General features: G+C 52.1%; 2 protein-coding genes across 5 annotated transcripts in view; one reads left to right on the forward strand and one right to left on the reverse strand.

The window, feature by feature from the left end:
* Positions 1-9645, reverse strand: part of STK4 (serine/threonine kinase 4) — a 48181-nt gene extending 38536 nt beyond the window's left edge. For 3 of the 4 annotated variants that reach the window (XM_082326190.1, XM_082326193.1, XM_082326192.1), the window contains exons 1-7: positions 9538-9645; positions 5570-5650; positions 4594-4722; positions 2556-2670; positions 1834-1998; positions 1257-1424; positions 564-701 (exon numbers count right to left, since the gene is read on the reverse strand). In XM_082326190.1, the coding sequence (XP_082182316.1) occupies positions 564-701; positions 1257-1424; positions 1834-1998; positions 2556-2670; positions 4594-4722; positions 5570-5650; positions 9538-9569 (828 nt within the window). In that variant the 5' untranslated portion in view covers positions 9570-9645. Of the gene's footprint in view, positions 1-563; positions 702-1256; positions 1425-1833; positions 1999-2555; positions 2671-4593; positions 4723-5541; positions 5651-8437; positions 8672-9537 lie in introns of all 4 variants that reach the window. The other variant, XM_082326191.1, reaches the window with a different exon arrangement.
* A 201-nt stretch (positions 9646-9846) lies between these two features.
* Positions 9847-13970, forward strand: TOMM34 (translocase of outer mitochondrial membrane 34). The gene is made up of 7 exons (XM_082325754.1): positions 9847-9978; positions 10061-10160; positions 10361-10513; positions 11173-11333; positions 11601-11745; positions 12389-12515; positions 12999-13970. Exons 1-7 carry the CDS (start codon positions 9855-9857, stop codon positions 13095-13097), a joined length of 909 nt encoding a protein of 302 aa, XP_082181880.1. The 5' UTR covers positions 9847-9854; the 3' UTR covers positions 13098-13970.
* The last annotated feature ends 2084 nt before the right edge of the window (positions 13971-16054 follow it).

The following is a 16054-nucleotide window of genomic DNA, read 5'->3' on the forward strand; positions in this document are numbered from 1 at the left end:
TAAAAATTAAGGTTTAACTCAATGCCTTACTAAAATAAAAATCCAACACTTCTGTTTGGCACAGGAGGGAGACCTCCCACCCTCCAAACACACTCCAGAGGCACTACTGCTGTGAGGCCTTGGGCTCGTTCCCCTCCCACAACTCTACTTATTGCTCTCCTTAGCGGCTTAGCTGTCAAGAACCAAGTACACAGATCATGATCATGCCTAGACCATTCTGAGCAATCAATTCCATTTAGCCTCCCCTTTTTAGTGTTTTAAGAGGCAGTGTCTTGGCAGTGCTGGTGAGAATTTGAAAGTAAAAGGAAAAAAAAAAACCCTCCAAAAGCCAAACAAACAAAAAAACAACCCAGAGAAGACAAACATAGGAAGTGGGACTGGTTCTTAGGGAAGAACTGAAAAGTTGAAGTTGAGCACAAGATTTCTGAGATGAGATATTAAAAAGTAAAATCTGCAATGAGCGGGAGCAGCAAGAAACGAAACCAACATCTCAACAGACACGCAGCACTGCCTACCCGAGCAAGCCTTCTCTAGAGTTTATGTTCTTGTAAGAAAAGGCAGACCTGCAGAAGCTGTGTCGCAGTGGCGCGCTGCTCCGGACTCTTCACAAGACACTGTTTTACAAAGTCCGTGAAATTGTCTGACCAGAGCTCTGGTTTCCGGAATGTTGGAGGCGGATTCGTAGGAATCATGAAAATTGCCTGAAAACAGAAGAATATTCCAGATTTCCAAACAAAGTTCAAAGCTTTCCAACGATACAACATAAATACACACAAACATACACAAGGAAGACATTCCAAGTTTGCTGCTTCTGAGAAGTGTGTGCCAATAGTATGCACAAATTTGCTCAGAAGGATCAAGTAGCAAGAAATCAGACTTTTCTCACCAGATGCTTACACCTCTGTCTGAGCCGTTATATGCCCCAAAAGGTGTGAACATGCCATTTTTAGTCTTAAAAATTTGTGCTTACACAAAAAAATTGGTTTGGATAAGGCAGCTGAAAACATGTTTCTTCACACCCAACACAGGGAGCTTCAGCTATGCCTTAACAGAAGAGGATCATGATTTTCCTTCCCACGCAGAGTCTCCTTCTCAAAGACCTGCTTTTCATTTAATCGACAGTACAAAGAACTGACAGAAAACAAACCATTTACTCTAAATTAAAAGCAAGACGGTATGTTGATGTGTTATTCAGCCAGCTATAACAGCAAGTCCTTTCCACACAGCCATACATTTTAAAAGGCCACAGTCCTTACCCTCATAGGATGAATATCTGCATACGGTGGCTTGCCTTCAGCCATTTCTATTGCCGTGATTCCCAGGGACCAGATGTCTGCAACACAATTATACCCAATTTCTTGAATCACTTCTGGAGCCATCCAAAACGGGGTCCCTATCACCGTGTTCCGCTTTGCCATGGTGTCCTGAGAAGAAGAGCAGGATAAAGATCCAGCCAACGGCAACTGTATTAGCCACAAACATTCATTAATGAATTATCCCCCTAGTTATCTTTCACTTGCACACACGCGCGTTATTAGATTCGGCAAGACTGGGATACAGAAGGCTGCAAAGAGGAATTGAAATGTGCTTACAGAAGTTACAAATATTCCAAAGAAAACAGCAAAGGCTGTTGCAAACCATTCCTTAGGCACAGCAGCTTCCACAGAGGAAGCTGTGCTCTAATCTCTTGCTGGTTTAGAGTCTCATTATGTTGATGCAAAGTACTAAAAACCAGCTTAGAACAATTTTGCAAAGTTTTCACAAGCACGTCGTACTCGCATGTAGGTTAATAAGACAGACCAAAGTGGACACAACCATCGTGGTTTTACTTACCGTAAGTTGTCCCGCCACTCCAAAATCTGCAAGTTTAGCATGTCCCTCGGTATTTAGCAATATATTTCCAGCTTTGATGTCCCTGTGTATTTTCCTCATAAAATGCAGGTACTCTAGTCCTTTCAGTGTTGATTGCACTATTGTAGCAATTTCCTCCTCTGTGAGCTGAAGAAAAGAAGAGTTACTGCCAGCCTACCGGTTGCTGACACGTAACACTATTGCGGTTCAGTCTACGTTTTCCTGAGATTCCCTAATTGCCATTTAATTGCCTTCGCTAAAGGCTGCCGTACTAACGGGGAAATGAGTTAGCAACTTACAGCATTATGTAGTAGAATTAGATTACAACCACCATACATATACACACGCACCGTATTTCACACGCCATGACCCTTTCTCAACTAGTAATTCTTATTCTGCAATAACCAAAGTAAGGCAAAGTAGAGTCTGTTATTCAGAATCAGTCTGGGTTTTCAGGAAGGCCAACAAACCAAAATCTGCTCCACCGATTACATCATCCAGATAACCAAAACTCGATCAATGGAGCCAGCTTTCCCATTTTCAGAGGAACAAAGAACCCGCGTCCCAAGTTATGGCAACGGCTGCATCAGGCATTGAACACCGTGAGAATTACGCCCAAGCGCCAGTGCACAAACTACTCGGCTTCCTTGAGCTGTCGGGCACCCAGATTTCCCATGCATACATTCAAAGGAGAAAGGACGTACAGTTTTATTTCGTAATCGAATAATATCAGACACAGATCCAGCGCCGCAGTATTCCATGACTATCCACAGGTCTGTGTTCTTAAAATAGCTGCCGTAATATTTCACCACATGAGGACTATGAAATGTGGAAAAAGGAGAAGAAAACAAAGGGTCAAATACCAGTAACCAGCATAACCGAACAACCAAAACACACTGCAGAGACCCTAAGTACGTTTTAGAAATTCAGAGTTGAAGCACCACTGAAACTCTGATCAAAAGTATTCCAAAACAATCTGAACTCGCACAGGGCTCCTGCCGTCCTGCCAGCCTCTGCCCCACCGCAGTGCTCATCCGACCTGCCGGTGAGTCGGTTCAGGGAGCTAAACTGTCTGAAAATAAATCCTATAGAAATAAGGAGCGATTAGCCTTCAATCTGGTTTAGCTCCCTGAACCGGATTACAACAAGGTCAGTGCTATGGCAAGCAAGAAGGCGGGACAAGGGAATGAGAAACAGAGCACGGCAGTCCCTGCTAAAGTTGCTCTGCAACCAAACGGAAACATTAAATAAGGTCCCAAGTTTGCTGGAAAACAGCTATCACGTTCATTAGGAGGAGCGTTCCCCCACTACCACATGCACCTACTTGTTTCTACGCTTTGGTCCAGGATGTATTTGAGGCATCCAGTACAACCTAAGGCTGTCTCCCACAGTCAGCCACCTGGCTGCCCAAGCAGCTAACCACCTCACGAAGTCTATGGATCGGCATAACCATCCGTCCTCCGGAAAAAGGAAAGCAGAAAACTAACAGCAAAAACTGTTCCTGATTTTGTGGGAACGGAGCTAAGGACCAGGAGCACCTCATCTGTTCTCCGCTGAATATTTTCTAATGAAAAACTGCAAGAGCAGCCAGTCAGTCACACCGCCCAGCGCCCCTTAACGCTGGCGCAGAAAGCGCGCTGCTCCAGCGATTCGCTCCCTCTGCTGTTCAGAACTGTAAGGTCTCCTTTTAGGCCTCACAACGTTAACGCTTAATTTCTTTTCAGAAAGAGACACCTAGTACTGCTTTCCAAGTTACGCAGTAAGATTTTTCATGAACAAATTCTTTCAAAGTTACATGTTGTCGTCTGCCACCAGTCACCTTCATTTAAAAACAGTGAGAGTAAAGTGCGATAGAATGACTGGGACCATAGCTTTATCTTGCTAATGCAATCTATTTTAGATAGTTTTCCATGCCTGAAGTCCATCAAAGTAGTGCTTCTTACGGCTAAATTCATAATACCAGAAGAAATTAGTATATTTTAAACTTTCAGCCTAGGGGACACTTTGAGAGAAGGCCTTTTGCACCCACGAGCCCTTCGTTAGCTAAGTTAGTACAACATCTTTTCCCGTGAGAAACGTGCAAAGACAACCCAGAGAGCCAACCATCAGCCCGCAGAGCTGCCAGCCAGTTATTCTGGGGATGCTCAGATCAGCAGACAGCTTGTACCGCACTAGGGCCCGCACAGGCAGAAAACGGCCGGGAAGGACAATTCTGCCACCCAAGCCGATGACAGCACGTCGATGATGCACATGCAAGAGCAGTCATGCATTAGTGGCTCTCATCCACATGCTCCTTGAAAAAAACCAAACAAACCCCTCTTCTAACGATTTTCTATGTCCGTATTAAAACTTGTTTAGAATTCGTTACCCCTCTGGACGCAGGAACTGCTGTTCTAGCACACAACCATGTTACTACTGTTCAACACGTGCTGGTGCATGGGGAGAACCGCAGTAACCGCCCGCCCGCTTGGCTCTCGGCTGGCAGCAAGTGCAAGGTTATTCAACTTAGCTTAATGCTCTCTTGTTGCAAGCTAAATTTTTGTTGTCTTACCTTTGCTTGGATTAACACTACCCAAATGGTCAGTTAACATGACTCAGCTGATACGAGGTAACTTGATCGTACAAGTCCGGCCTTTTAAAAAACATTTAAGGCAACATCATGGCTTTTATTTGATTAAATGCCAGATCATAGACAATACTTTTCTTTGCATACCGATAATGGGGTTTGCAGTATACATTTACCTGTCACATTGCTGCATTATGGATATTTCCTTTATAATCTCTTGCAGGTCAGATTCCACAGGAACTTGCTTAATTGCAACAACTTGACCCGTTTCTTTATGAATGGCTTTGAACACGCTGCCATAGGAACTATGAAACAAAACATTAAACAAACACTGAATATAACCACATTTTAAAAACGCAAATGTTATGGTTTTGCTTTTTGCAAGTGCAGCCATCAGGTAAAAAATTAATTATCCTTCTGCTAAAAACATTTTGTAACGTAAATAATCAGTCCACCAGCTTCTAAACACTATAACAATACAAATAAGTCACAGCACACTGAGACGGTCAGAAAGGAGCCGACCATCATTACACTGCCCATCGCTTTGGAAGCGCCTTTTCCACTAATCCAACAACACAATTCTCTCTTTTTCCAGCCTACGGTACCAGCTGAGCATCAGTAAGAACTACAGCTCTGGTCAGAGAGGTTTGCTTGTCCTTGCCAGATATTACCTGTCTTATTCCCAGCTTCCTTACTTACAGCAGCCAGGCAGATTTACAAATCATTTTTTTTTCAAATGAACTGCTCAAGAAGGCAAACACGGCTCTCCCCAGGCGTTCCCATGCTGCTCTGCCTTACCAAGTGGCACAACGCCACAGAAGCTCATTTCCCCCACGCAAGAAGTACCAGGGATGAACTACAAAACCTCTCGAGCTCCCACAGAGCCCTATCAACTCCAGACTGGCTTTTCTCAACAATGTTTTAACTCCCTACTGCTGAGCCGTAAGCTACTGGTTGGATTAAGATATCTTACTCTTGGGAAACAAATTCTTTGTTCTGTTACTAACCAGACACTGTCGCTACGTCAGTACAGACCTTTGCAGCAACAGGATCACGACAAAAGTGAAAAATCAGAGACCCCCGAACACATACACGTTAGTAGATTTGTTCTTAGAGAAACGTACGTGGGGCACACTGGAATAGACCACATACCCTTCTCCAAGCTTCTCCAGCACATCAAACACTTCTTCAGGCTGTTTGGTTAAACTGTCTTCATCCAACTTCTTCAGCTGCCTGTAGATGTAAGAAGAGAGAAATGATTACATTTAATTTTATGGCAGTTTGGGCTTTGCTGAAACAGAAGAATAAATAGCACCGTTCAAACGTATGCAAGGCTTAGCATGAAGTAAATTGATTATGAAGTAAGTTTATTTCACCTGACTAGGAGAGCAAATATTATTAGCATCCAAGAGCAAAAGAGGGCTGGGAACTGCAGAGAACAGCATTTGATCAGGCACACAAATCTACAGCTCCTCTTCGCAGAAACGCATCTCAGGATCTACACGCTGGTGGTCAAAACCCAACAGAGCACTGCGGAGTCTTGCAGCTATTGAACGTATCTGCTAACGGCCGGTATTTCAAATGGAAGGATACGTACTAAGCCCACGCAAAGGGAACATCATCTTCCCTGATGCCTCGGAGTATGTGTGGCATACATTTGTTGGGAGGAAGGAGGCAATACTGATCTCACCTACGCATTTTTAACATCATAGAATCATAGAATCGTTAAGGTTGGAAAAGACCCTTAAAATCATCGAGTCCAACCATTAACCCAGCACTGCCAAGTCCATCTATACCATGTCCTCGAGCACCACATCCATCCGTTCTTTAAATACCTCCAGGGACGGAGACTCAACCAGTTCCCTGGGCAGCCTGGGCCAATGCTTGACCACCCTTTCGGTGAAGAAGTTTTCCCTAATACCCAACCCAACCCTGCCCTGGCGCAGCTTGAGGCCGTTCCCTCTCGTCCCATCGCTTGTTCCTGGGGAGCAGAGACCGACCCCCCCGGCTCCAGCCTCCTTTCAGGCCGTTGCAGAGAGCGATGAGGGCTCCCCTCAGCCTCCTCTTCCCCAGGCTGAGCCCCCCCAGCTCCCCCAGCCGCTCCTCCCCAGCCTTGTGCTCCAGCCCCTGCCCCAGCCTCGCTGCCCTGCTCTGGCCACGCTCCAGCCCCTCCATGGCCGCCTTGGGGTGCGGGGCCCAGCGCTGAGCACAGCATTCGAGGGGAGGCCTCACCAGTGCCGAGTACAGGGGCACCATCACCTCCCTGCTCCTGCTGGCCACACCAGTCCTGATACAAGCCAGGGTGCCCTGGGCCCTCTTGGCCACCTGGGCACACTGCTGGCTCGTGTCCAGCGGCTGTCGACCAGCACCCCCAGGCCCTTTCCCGCCGGGCAGCTCCCAGCCGCTCCTCCCCACGCCTGCAGCGGTGCCTGGGGTTGCTGTGCCCCCAGGGCAGGACCCGGCCCTGAGCCTTGCTGACCCTCACCCCGGGGCCTGGGCCCATCGACCCGGCCTGGCCAGGGCCCTCTGCAGAGCCTCCTGCCCTCCAGCAGGTCAACGCTCCCGCCCAACTGGGTGTCCTCTGCAAACTGACTGAGGGTGCCCTCCATCCCCTCGTCCAGATCATCAATGAAGATGTTGAACAGGACCGGCCCCAACACTGAGCCCTGGGGAACACCACTGGTGACCGGCCACCAACTGGATTTGACCCCATTCACCACCCCTCTCTGGGCTCGGCCGCCAGCCAGATTTTAACCCAGCAGAGACTGCACCCATCCAAGCCGTGTGCAGCCAGCTTCTCCAGGAGAACGCTGTGGGAGACTGTGCCAAAGGCCTTACTAAAGTCCAAGTAGACACCATCAGCAGCAGTTCAGATCTGAACTTTGTGAACCTGGACATATACTGGGAAAATTCTATCGGGGGGGGGGGCGGGGCGGGAAGGAAAGGAAATTGATATCTGACTCTATCTTAATGCTGCTCAGTCCATCGCTCTTAAACGCGTTACTAATACAAGTCAGCTGAAACACTTCCTAGGGAAAAAACCCGCGCTACGTGCTGCGATCCTTCACTTAGCCCCCCTCGCCCCCAGCACAGCTTTCAGGGGGGTTCCGTACCCAAAGCAATGAGACCAACCACGTTTGTTTCAGTCCGCCTCTACCACACCGGCGAGCTGTTCACCAAGAAACCTCCTGAAATAGCTAAGCACTACATCAAAAAACAAAGTCCCGAAACTGAAGTATTTTATTGTGGAGCAAACAGTACCCAATAGCCCACAAACAAGCGCTCTTTCCTTTTCACACGAACTAAAAAAAAAGAAAAAAACAAAACTGAAAAACAACAAAAAAAACAACACAAAAACCAACCAAATAAAAAACCTCCAAACTCCTCAAACCAGCTCATACAAGTTTTTGAAACACAGAAACTTATTAGTCTCGGAGTTCTCGGAACTGACTGGTCTCACAGCAAGCAGCGTTTAAAATGAAACGTGCACGGTTGCCTGCAACTGCAAATCACTACTGAAAGCTCTTACTGCTGCTGTTAAAGATCATGACTCCAGCCACTGGCATGCTACTTTTTATACTAAATAGATAAATTTTTTCCCCCAACATCTTCAGAAACCGAGCGTGAAACCACTCACTGACCCCTGGCTATTATGTTTATGCACAAAAGCTGCATAGGAGGAGCAGGTCACGCATGGAGTGCATACAATGGCTTCCTGAAGCAAAGGAAACATTATAAAGAAGCAGACTCAGGAAGTGGTGAAATACTGAAAGTAGTCACTAGCTTCCCTGCAAAGATAAGCGTTAACCAACAGAACGCTACTTGTCCTTGTGAAAAGGGGGAGGGAGGAAGATGTAGGAAGAGGAGAAAAGGGGAAAATATATATATATATATCAGTGACCACACAAGCTGCCATTTCCAAGGAGCCCAAAAAGCGGCGATGCAAGAGGCAGGTCCTTCTTGCTGAAGTTGAGGCCTAAATTCTGGTTAAAAAAAGAAAAAAAAGAAGGCTTTACATACACCGAAACACAATCACCAGACAACTACTGCGCTTGCATCGAACCACCTCGCTCCCGCTGTAGCCCAGGAGCGCAATGGCTCCGCGCTGCCCAGGTCGCCCCGCGCTCGCTGCTGCCGGCGACACGCTCTGCCTTCTTCCTGAGCGCTGACACGACACGGGCAGAACGGCAACACAAAACCAACCTCGCCCGAGTCGTTATTCAGACCTCATCCGAATCACCGTCCAGGGAAACACTGCCATAAGCAATTATGGAATAAAAACAGATATTTTTTTTTTTAAGAGAAGATACATAGCTGTCTTGTTCTTTAACAAAAAACAGCAATGTCACTGAAGACCAGAGCCGGCAGCTTCCTTTGTTGGCTGCCCAAAGCGCTGCCCGGGACGCAGCTGCAGGCCAGCGATAGCGCTCGGACAGACAGACGCTTCATTCCACCCGCTGCTGACCTCCAAGCTCCCGCTCCGCAGACCCGCTCCGCCGCAGCCGGCCTTCGGAGGGTGGCGGCTGACGGCTCGGTTCGCAGCTCGCCCCGAAAGCCCTCCGAGGGCCCGGCGCCTCGCCGCGGGACCGGGCCCAGCGCGGGGAGGCAGGGAGGCCGGCGCCGGGCGCCGAGGCCGGGCGGGCAGCGGAGGCTGACCAACCCGCCCAGAACTCACCCGGGACAGACGAGAGGACAAGTGCTGGGGCCCTGCCGGCACCGCGGGCCAGCGCGTCCCCTCGGGACGGCCGCGCTAACCGGTGCCAGCTCCGCAGCCGCCCGAGCCAGCGCCTCCTCCGCCGACTCCACTATTTCAGTTTAAGCCAATTTTTCCCCACCTGAGCTCGGCGCTGTCGCAGCGCGGATCTACCGGTGCGACCGAGGCCAGCGGCCCCGCGGCCCCCGCACCCCTCCGGCCGCTGCCCGCCAGCTCGGGGCGACGTGCGCCGGCAGGGCCCCGGGAGGAGCTCGGCGGGGCCGGCTGCCCCGCTCCCGCCAGGCCCCACGCCGACCCCCCCCTCGGGCCCGGGGGGCGCCGGCACCAGGAAGGCCGCGGCGGCCAGAGGGGCCGGCCGGACCGCGGCACCCCCGCTCCCCGCGGCGGATACACGGCCCCTGCTTACCGGCGCGGGTGCCGCAGCTGCACCGCCTCCATGGCGCTGCGGGGCGGCGGTGGCTCCCTCACTCCTCCATGGCAGCCCGCCGCGCCGCGCCGCCGCTTCCGCCCGCCGCCGGAAGCCAGCGGGGAGCGCCCGCCCCCGCCCCGGCCGGAGGGGCGTGGCCTGGCCAAACCCCGCCCCGCCGGTTGGGGGCGTGGCCTGACCAGACCGACTCCCGCTGTCCCATGTTGGGGGCGTGGTTTTCCCAGGCCCCGCCCCGCCCGCGGCAGCGAGGGGCGTGGCCTCAGCCGGCCCCGGCCCGGCGCGGCGGCAGCGGCGCGATGGCGGCGGCGTCGCCCAGCGCCAGCGCCCTGCGTCGGGCCGGTAACGAGGAGTTCCGCCGCGGGCAGTACGGGCCGGCCGCCGCGCTCTACACCCGCGCCCTGGAGCTGCTGGAGGCCGCAGGTACGGCGGGACCGGGGCCGGGCGGGCGGCGGGGGGGGAACACCCCGGTCTGAGCCCCTCTCCCGCTCTTCTCCCGGCGCAGGGGAGGCCGCCGCCGAGGAGCGGAGCGCGCTGCTCGCCAACCGCGCCGCCTGCCACCTCAAGGACGGCGCCTGCGGCCTCTGCGTTGCCGACTGCAGCGGGTGAGCGGCGGCGGGGCCGGGGGCGGCGGGGTCGGGGCCGGAGGGGCCGGGGGCGGCGGGGCCGGGGGGGCTCCTTCGCCTGCCCCCCCACCGCTGGGGTCGGGCGGGAGGCGAGGCAGGGGCGCTGACAGCCCCGGGCCCGCCGTGTCCGGGCCCCCGGGCTGACGCCGCCCCGGGCGGGTCTCCCCCCTCTGTCGCAGCGCCCTGGCCCTGGTCCCGTTTGGGCTCAAGCCCCTCCTGAGGCGGGCCGCGGCCTACGAGGCCCTGGAGAGGTACGGGCTGGCCTACGTGGACTACAAGACCGTGCTGCAGGTGGACTGCTCCGTACAGGCGGCCCACGACGGCGTCAACAGGTACCGGTGCTGCCGGCGGGTCGCGCGGGGGGCTGGGGAACGGAGCCGCCCGCTTCGCCGCCCCCGCCAGCCCCGCTTTGCTTCTGCAGCCGCGCCGGGGGCGAGCTGGGTCCCGAGCGCGCCCGCGAAGCCGCCGAGGCCTCCGGTGCTTCAAGGCGCGGGCCGGGCTCCCGGTGCCTGCCAGCACCCCTAGTTCCTTTCAGGATGCTGCCTGGGGGCTGGGAATGAATTCCCTGGGACTCTTTCTGCTTTGCTCAGTGCCTATTTTAAAACAAATAATAAACTACAAGCTGTAGTGCCCTGTCTGTTAAGCCTGCCTATGCTGACTGGGTTTCCAGGCTGCCACAGTCCTTTTCCCTTCCTGCAGCTGCCTGCTTCGCTTCATCGCTTGCCAGGCCGCGGGGCGATGCGCACACCTCTTGCTCGGCTGAGCACTGCCAGTTCCAGCCCTCGCCCCGCCGTATTTTTAGCCCTACTGACATGAAGGAGCTCCTTTTGTTAATGCCCTGTCTGTAGGAGAAACTTAGTTTAGACGCACGTTAAGGGGTTAGTGGGAAGATGCTGTCCTCGATACACAAGCCAGGTTACAAAGCGACCCTGCTGGCTCCTGCGTGGCCCGCCCAGCTGACAGACGGGTGACCGCCAGCCGTCTCTTCCAGGATGACTAAAGCCCTGCTGGAGAAGGATGGCGTGAACTGGCGCCAGAAGCTCCCGCCCATCCCCACCGTCCCTCTTTCTGCCCAGACGAGGTGGAGCGTTCCTTCTGCCAGAGACCCCGGGGCAAACGCTCCTCCCGCACCGGCACCGAGGGCAGGACCAGGTGAGAGCGTGCCCTTGGGCCGGGCGCGGAGCCCTGTAGCTCAGGAGGGTGACGAACCAGGCAGCTGCCCCGCCTGCTTGGCGTGTCTGCAGCTGGGGCTGAGGCCCGGAGAAGCCTGGGCCTGGTTCTGCCGCAGCCTTTTTTGTTGAGCCTGGATCCTTTGATGTCTCTGTGTCTCACCTCTGCTATGAGGATATTTGCTTTCCAAGAGGCTGTGCTGATCTTGTCGGTTTTATAGCGTTCTGTATTCTTCCACGCTGTTTCCAGACCAGGCCGCTGCTGGCATGGAGAGAGCTCGAACTCTGAAGGAAGAAGGAAATGAGCTTGTAAAGAAAGGCAACCATAAAAAAGCGGTTGAGAAGTACAGTGAGAGTTTAAGGCTGAGCCAGGAATGTGCGACTTACACCAACAGGTACTACTCGGCTCTTTGCCCAAGTACTTCTTGGCCCTTTGTAACAGCCACTGCGGTACTTCTGACAGAGCTGTCTAATGGTTGCTCCCAAACAAATGAATAAAACAAAACCACCCACACATGTTCGCCCCGAGTGCAGTCTTCCCTGTAGTCTGTATAACATTCTTTGATCAGGTCCTGCAAAACCCCTTGGAGACGTTCCGCTTAGGGCTGGTAAGGGATTTCTCCCTTTAATGCTTGTCTGCCAGGACTCTGTTATTTTGAGTAGTGTCTGCTGCCCCACGAACCACAAACTGCAGGTCGCTGTACTTAAAGACTCCTAAGGCAACTGCAGCAAGCAGAGCATGTTCTGGACTTGTGTAGCGAGGAGCCTGCGTCCTCGAAGTGCAGGTTCTTAGCTTTAGAGTAGGTTACTCTAAAAAGCCTCTTTTTTTTTCAGGCTGCAAAACTGTTTCCTTTTTTCCCCCCCTTTTAACTGAACCAGACCTGAGCTCAAGAAGTAAGATTGTGTAACGCACGGGGTTAAAGGCTGTTTTGGGGTGCAGCTTTGGCTGCGCGGGGGTTGGCTGGGCTCTGCGGCGCGTGTTGCGGCAGTAGATGCTGCCTGTAGCCAGAGGTCTCTAAGCAGGTAACTGTATTGCAGAGCGCTCTGTTACCTGGCCCTGAAGCGATACAAGGAAGCAGCGCAGGACTGCACGGAGGCTCTGCGGTTAGATCCTACGAACGTTAAGGCACTCTACAGGCGTGCTCAAGCACTTAAAGAACTGAAGGTAAGTCAGTCAGGAGTTTTTGAACAGTTTTAGGCTAGGACTAGAAGCCTGTTAATGCGTGATCAGGGCAAGAGATGCCGTTTAGAACTCCTGAGACCTGCGTGGACCGGGGGGATCTTCTTTCACATCACTGTTTGCTGGTTGGATCTCGCAGGTCTCTCAGCACCAGGTCCTGTTTCTGGAGATGCTGGAAGCAGCTACCTGTTGTGTTGAGCTTTATCTTTTCGCGTCTGGTGAGAGATGCTCTAGGCAGCAATGGAGACTTATTGCGTTGGTGTTGGACTCGGAACCCACTTGAGTGATGAAATTGTCTCTTGGCCCTAGTTGAAGCGTGTTTTAGAACAGCTACACCGATGCCAGTGCTTAAGCAATTATATGGAGGGAGCCACGGGCTCAGTTGTGTTGCAGGGTAGCAATTCTGCAGCAAGAGCCTTAGACTGCATTTTCAATGCACTAACACTTACAAAATTGTTCTCCTTCTAGGATTACAAATCAAGTATTGCCGATATCAAGAGCTTGTTGAAAACTGAACCAAAGAACACAGCTGCACTGAGATTACTGCAAGAACTGAGCAGAGCCTAGGGTAACCAAGCAACGAGGAAAGCTTTATTTTCCACTGCAGAAGAAAGCTTTTTCCCTTCTGATGTTGTCACAGGGACCAACCTTAATGCAGGATCGGTACTGAAATCTGTCTTCCGCTGCTGCCAAGATGTGACAGGTTCTGGGCCAGCAGAATGAATGTTAAGACACAGAAGCTGTATCAAACTCTATTATCTGGCTCTAAGATCATTCAGAGTTCTAATGCCCCTCCCCGAGAGAGATACAGGTTAACTTCCCTGGTTGAAGTCAACTTGCCTGTAACTATCGGCCTCAGGGACTCTTTCCGTGGTGGCCAAGGTGCATGGGACGTGGCTGTTCTCTTTCGGAAGAGCCACAAACAGAGGGGGTTTTGTCCTTATTCAGGTGACAGTTTTGCTGCGTTTGTGCTGCTATTACTTAACTAAGGTTGCTGCAGGAACTGCTGCAGTTATTTGCACGGGGCCAAGCTTGTTCCCTCTCCCAGGTGATGCCTGCTGGCCCTCGGCTGAGTTTCTGCTGCTTAGTGTGGCTGGGCAGATGTTTACAGTAGCAGCTTTCTTTTCTTTTTAATTATTCTGCACATTTAAGAAAACAGCAGCAAGTTAAGTCTGCCTTGTTACACTGTGCACTACTTCTTTCAGATTCTGGGTGCTTGGGAATTTTACAACTGGTTTTTGTGTCATTTTTCAGTTTGGTTTGTTTTTTTTTTAAAACCACTTTAGCTCCTCTGTGCCTTTTGGAGCAGTTGCTACGGGGTGTTGCAGGGAGGAGGATACGCAGTAACATCCCAGCTGAGGTCTGGCTCACTACTTCAATGCATGTTTATACTTTTTGATCTCTTTATCTGATATTGATGGCACTGACTTAAAATGGTAGGTGAAGAGATATTTGGAGTTACTCTATGAACTGTTAAAACCAGTTCTCATTAAAGCCATGTTTATTTTCACTTTAGAGCTGTGGGTTTTTTTAATGTGATGGATGGTATGGGGAACGGGAACACTTTTTTAGCCACTTTATTTCATTCTGTCCCCCCTTTTTGTCAGAGGAGTCCACGTGCTGCTGTGTAACGCCTTGCTTTGGAAGGCAGCTGTCGGGCAGTGACAACAGATTGCTCAGCCTCGCACGCTGTGCGGGGGGAGAGGGCTGCAAGCAGCACGTCAAGACGCTGGACAACACTCGGCCTGAGCCGGCTGCTTACAGCGCAGACCAAGAGAGAGAAGCTAGGCCAAATCTCTGTTTCCCACCTTACTCGCTTCTCCCAGCAGTCAGGGGTTCAGGCAGGTGCTCCACTGAGCTGCATTTAGAAAGCAGGCATCACTTTAATGCCATTAAAGACAGACAAAGATTTCTTATCTGAGCCTGACGGTGAGTAGAATCATAGAATCGTTAAGGTTGGAAAAGACCCTTAAGATCGAGTCCAGCCGTTAACCCAGCACTGCCAAGCCCACCACTAAACCACGTCCCCAGGCACCACGTCTACTCAGCTTTTAAATCCCTCCAGGGATGGAGACTCGACCACTTCCCTGGGCAGCCCGGGCCAGGGCCTGACAGCCCTTTCGGCGAAGAAGTTTTTCCTAATATCCAAGTAGTAGTTTTTTTGTAGGTCCCAGGGCTGGGCTCCATCAGCTGTAAAGGGCTGGGAACAGCTCCTCCCCGAGGGGCAGAAATTGCTCCATTCACCCCACAGCTCCACTGATGCTGCAGCCCTTGCCCGAGCCTTGAGCCAGTAAGCGCGATGGATTTCGGGGTGGGGAAGCGCAGGCCAGCAGTACATAGATAAGCAGAGGAAGGTCACAGGATACAGGCGGACGGCTGGCTTCCCTTAGTTAAGAGCTCTCCTTTTGCGAGCCCTGCTGTTATCTGGAGCGGCAGATACCTGCACTGTTCAACTACGATTCCTTACGACACCTGTAAGCAGCAGCGTTCACCATCTCTTCCCCCTCTCAGCAACAGCAATGCCTTGTTGTACCTTACCTCCACGCCTTTCCCCGCCGATACCGCACCAGGGAGGCAGAGATCAAGCACCGCACCAAGACACGCTGCTTCAAGCCCAGGGTCGCTTCTCCTGTCTCCCGCCCCGTTCCAGCGGTGGTGCTGCCCGCGCAGGACGCTTCCCAGGCGTGCAAAGGCAGCGCTGTCCACGCGGGCAGCTGGCGAGCGCTTGTCCGAGGCCCACCTCCATCCACCCCTGCCACAAGCCACAGCAGCCACTCCAAACTAGAGACTTCAGATCCACGTTTGCATTCCTGCTCCCGCCTCAACTCCCTAAAGCCTCGCGCTTCCCCGAGGAGTTCAGCCAGGGAGCTGCTCTGAAAGCTTTCTGCTGTCCTCCAGTATACGTGGTATACTGGAGTATCCAAGCTCCCACTTCACCTTTTCTGACAAAGGTTTGAAAGGCCCTGGTCCTTGCCCCTGTCCTTTTTTAGGCTGTTCCGATGTCCCTGCGTTCCTCGGCCCCGCTCCGCATTGACAGCTGTCTCCCCAGGCCAAGCCAGCTAACGCTGGGGGGTCACAGGCGCATCTGCGCTGGCCCGTTACACCCGAATAAAGGGTGCAGACAAGCTAGCCAACAGCAGAATGAAGCATACCTGTGCAGTTCCAGTCCAGCTTCGTGTACGCATTGCACTCATGCAAATATATATTTTTTCCTCTAGAGACAAAGCATAAAAGCTTCCAGCCAGTTACGCATTGAGGGAAATAATGTACAGGCCCTGCCTTTGAGTTGTTAAGTGGATTAAAGTCCTTTATAAGCATCTTGCTGAGAAGGAGATATCTAAATAGTGCACAGTTCAGGCATCCACTATGAGGAAAACAAATATTTAAGGAGGTCAGAGGAAGAATTGGCACAAAAAAAAGGCAAGAAAAAGGAACGATGAGAAGCCCCAGGGAAGGGTCCCAGCTGAGCAGAGCAGACGCCGTGCAGGAGCAAATGTGTAAGTGCTTCTGTTAAAATGCTGGAA

The sequence above is a fragment of the Platalea leucorodia genome (genome assembly GCF_965183815.1).
Source record: "Platalea leucorodia genome assembly, chromosome: 13".
In the NCBI taxonomy this organism is placed as follows: Eukaryota; Metazoa; Chordata; class Aves; order Pelecaniformes; family Threskiornithidae; genus Platalea; species Platalea leucorodia.

Bases quoted from the DNA above. Each gene is read 5' to 3' on its own strand.
- TOMM34 (XM_082325754.1), top strand. From the start codon at position 9,855: ATGGCGGCGGCGTCGCCCAGCGCCAGCGCCCTGCGTCGGGCCGGTAAC. The intron at 10,514-11,172 runs GTACCGGTGCTG...CGTCTCTTCCAG, and splicing joins GCCCACGACGGCGTCAACAG to GATGACTAAAGCCCTGCTGG. The intron at 12,516-12,998 runs GTAAGTCAGTCA...TTCTCCTTCTAG, and splicing joins AAGCACTTAAAGAACTGAAG to GATTACAAATCAAGTATTGC.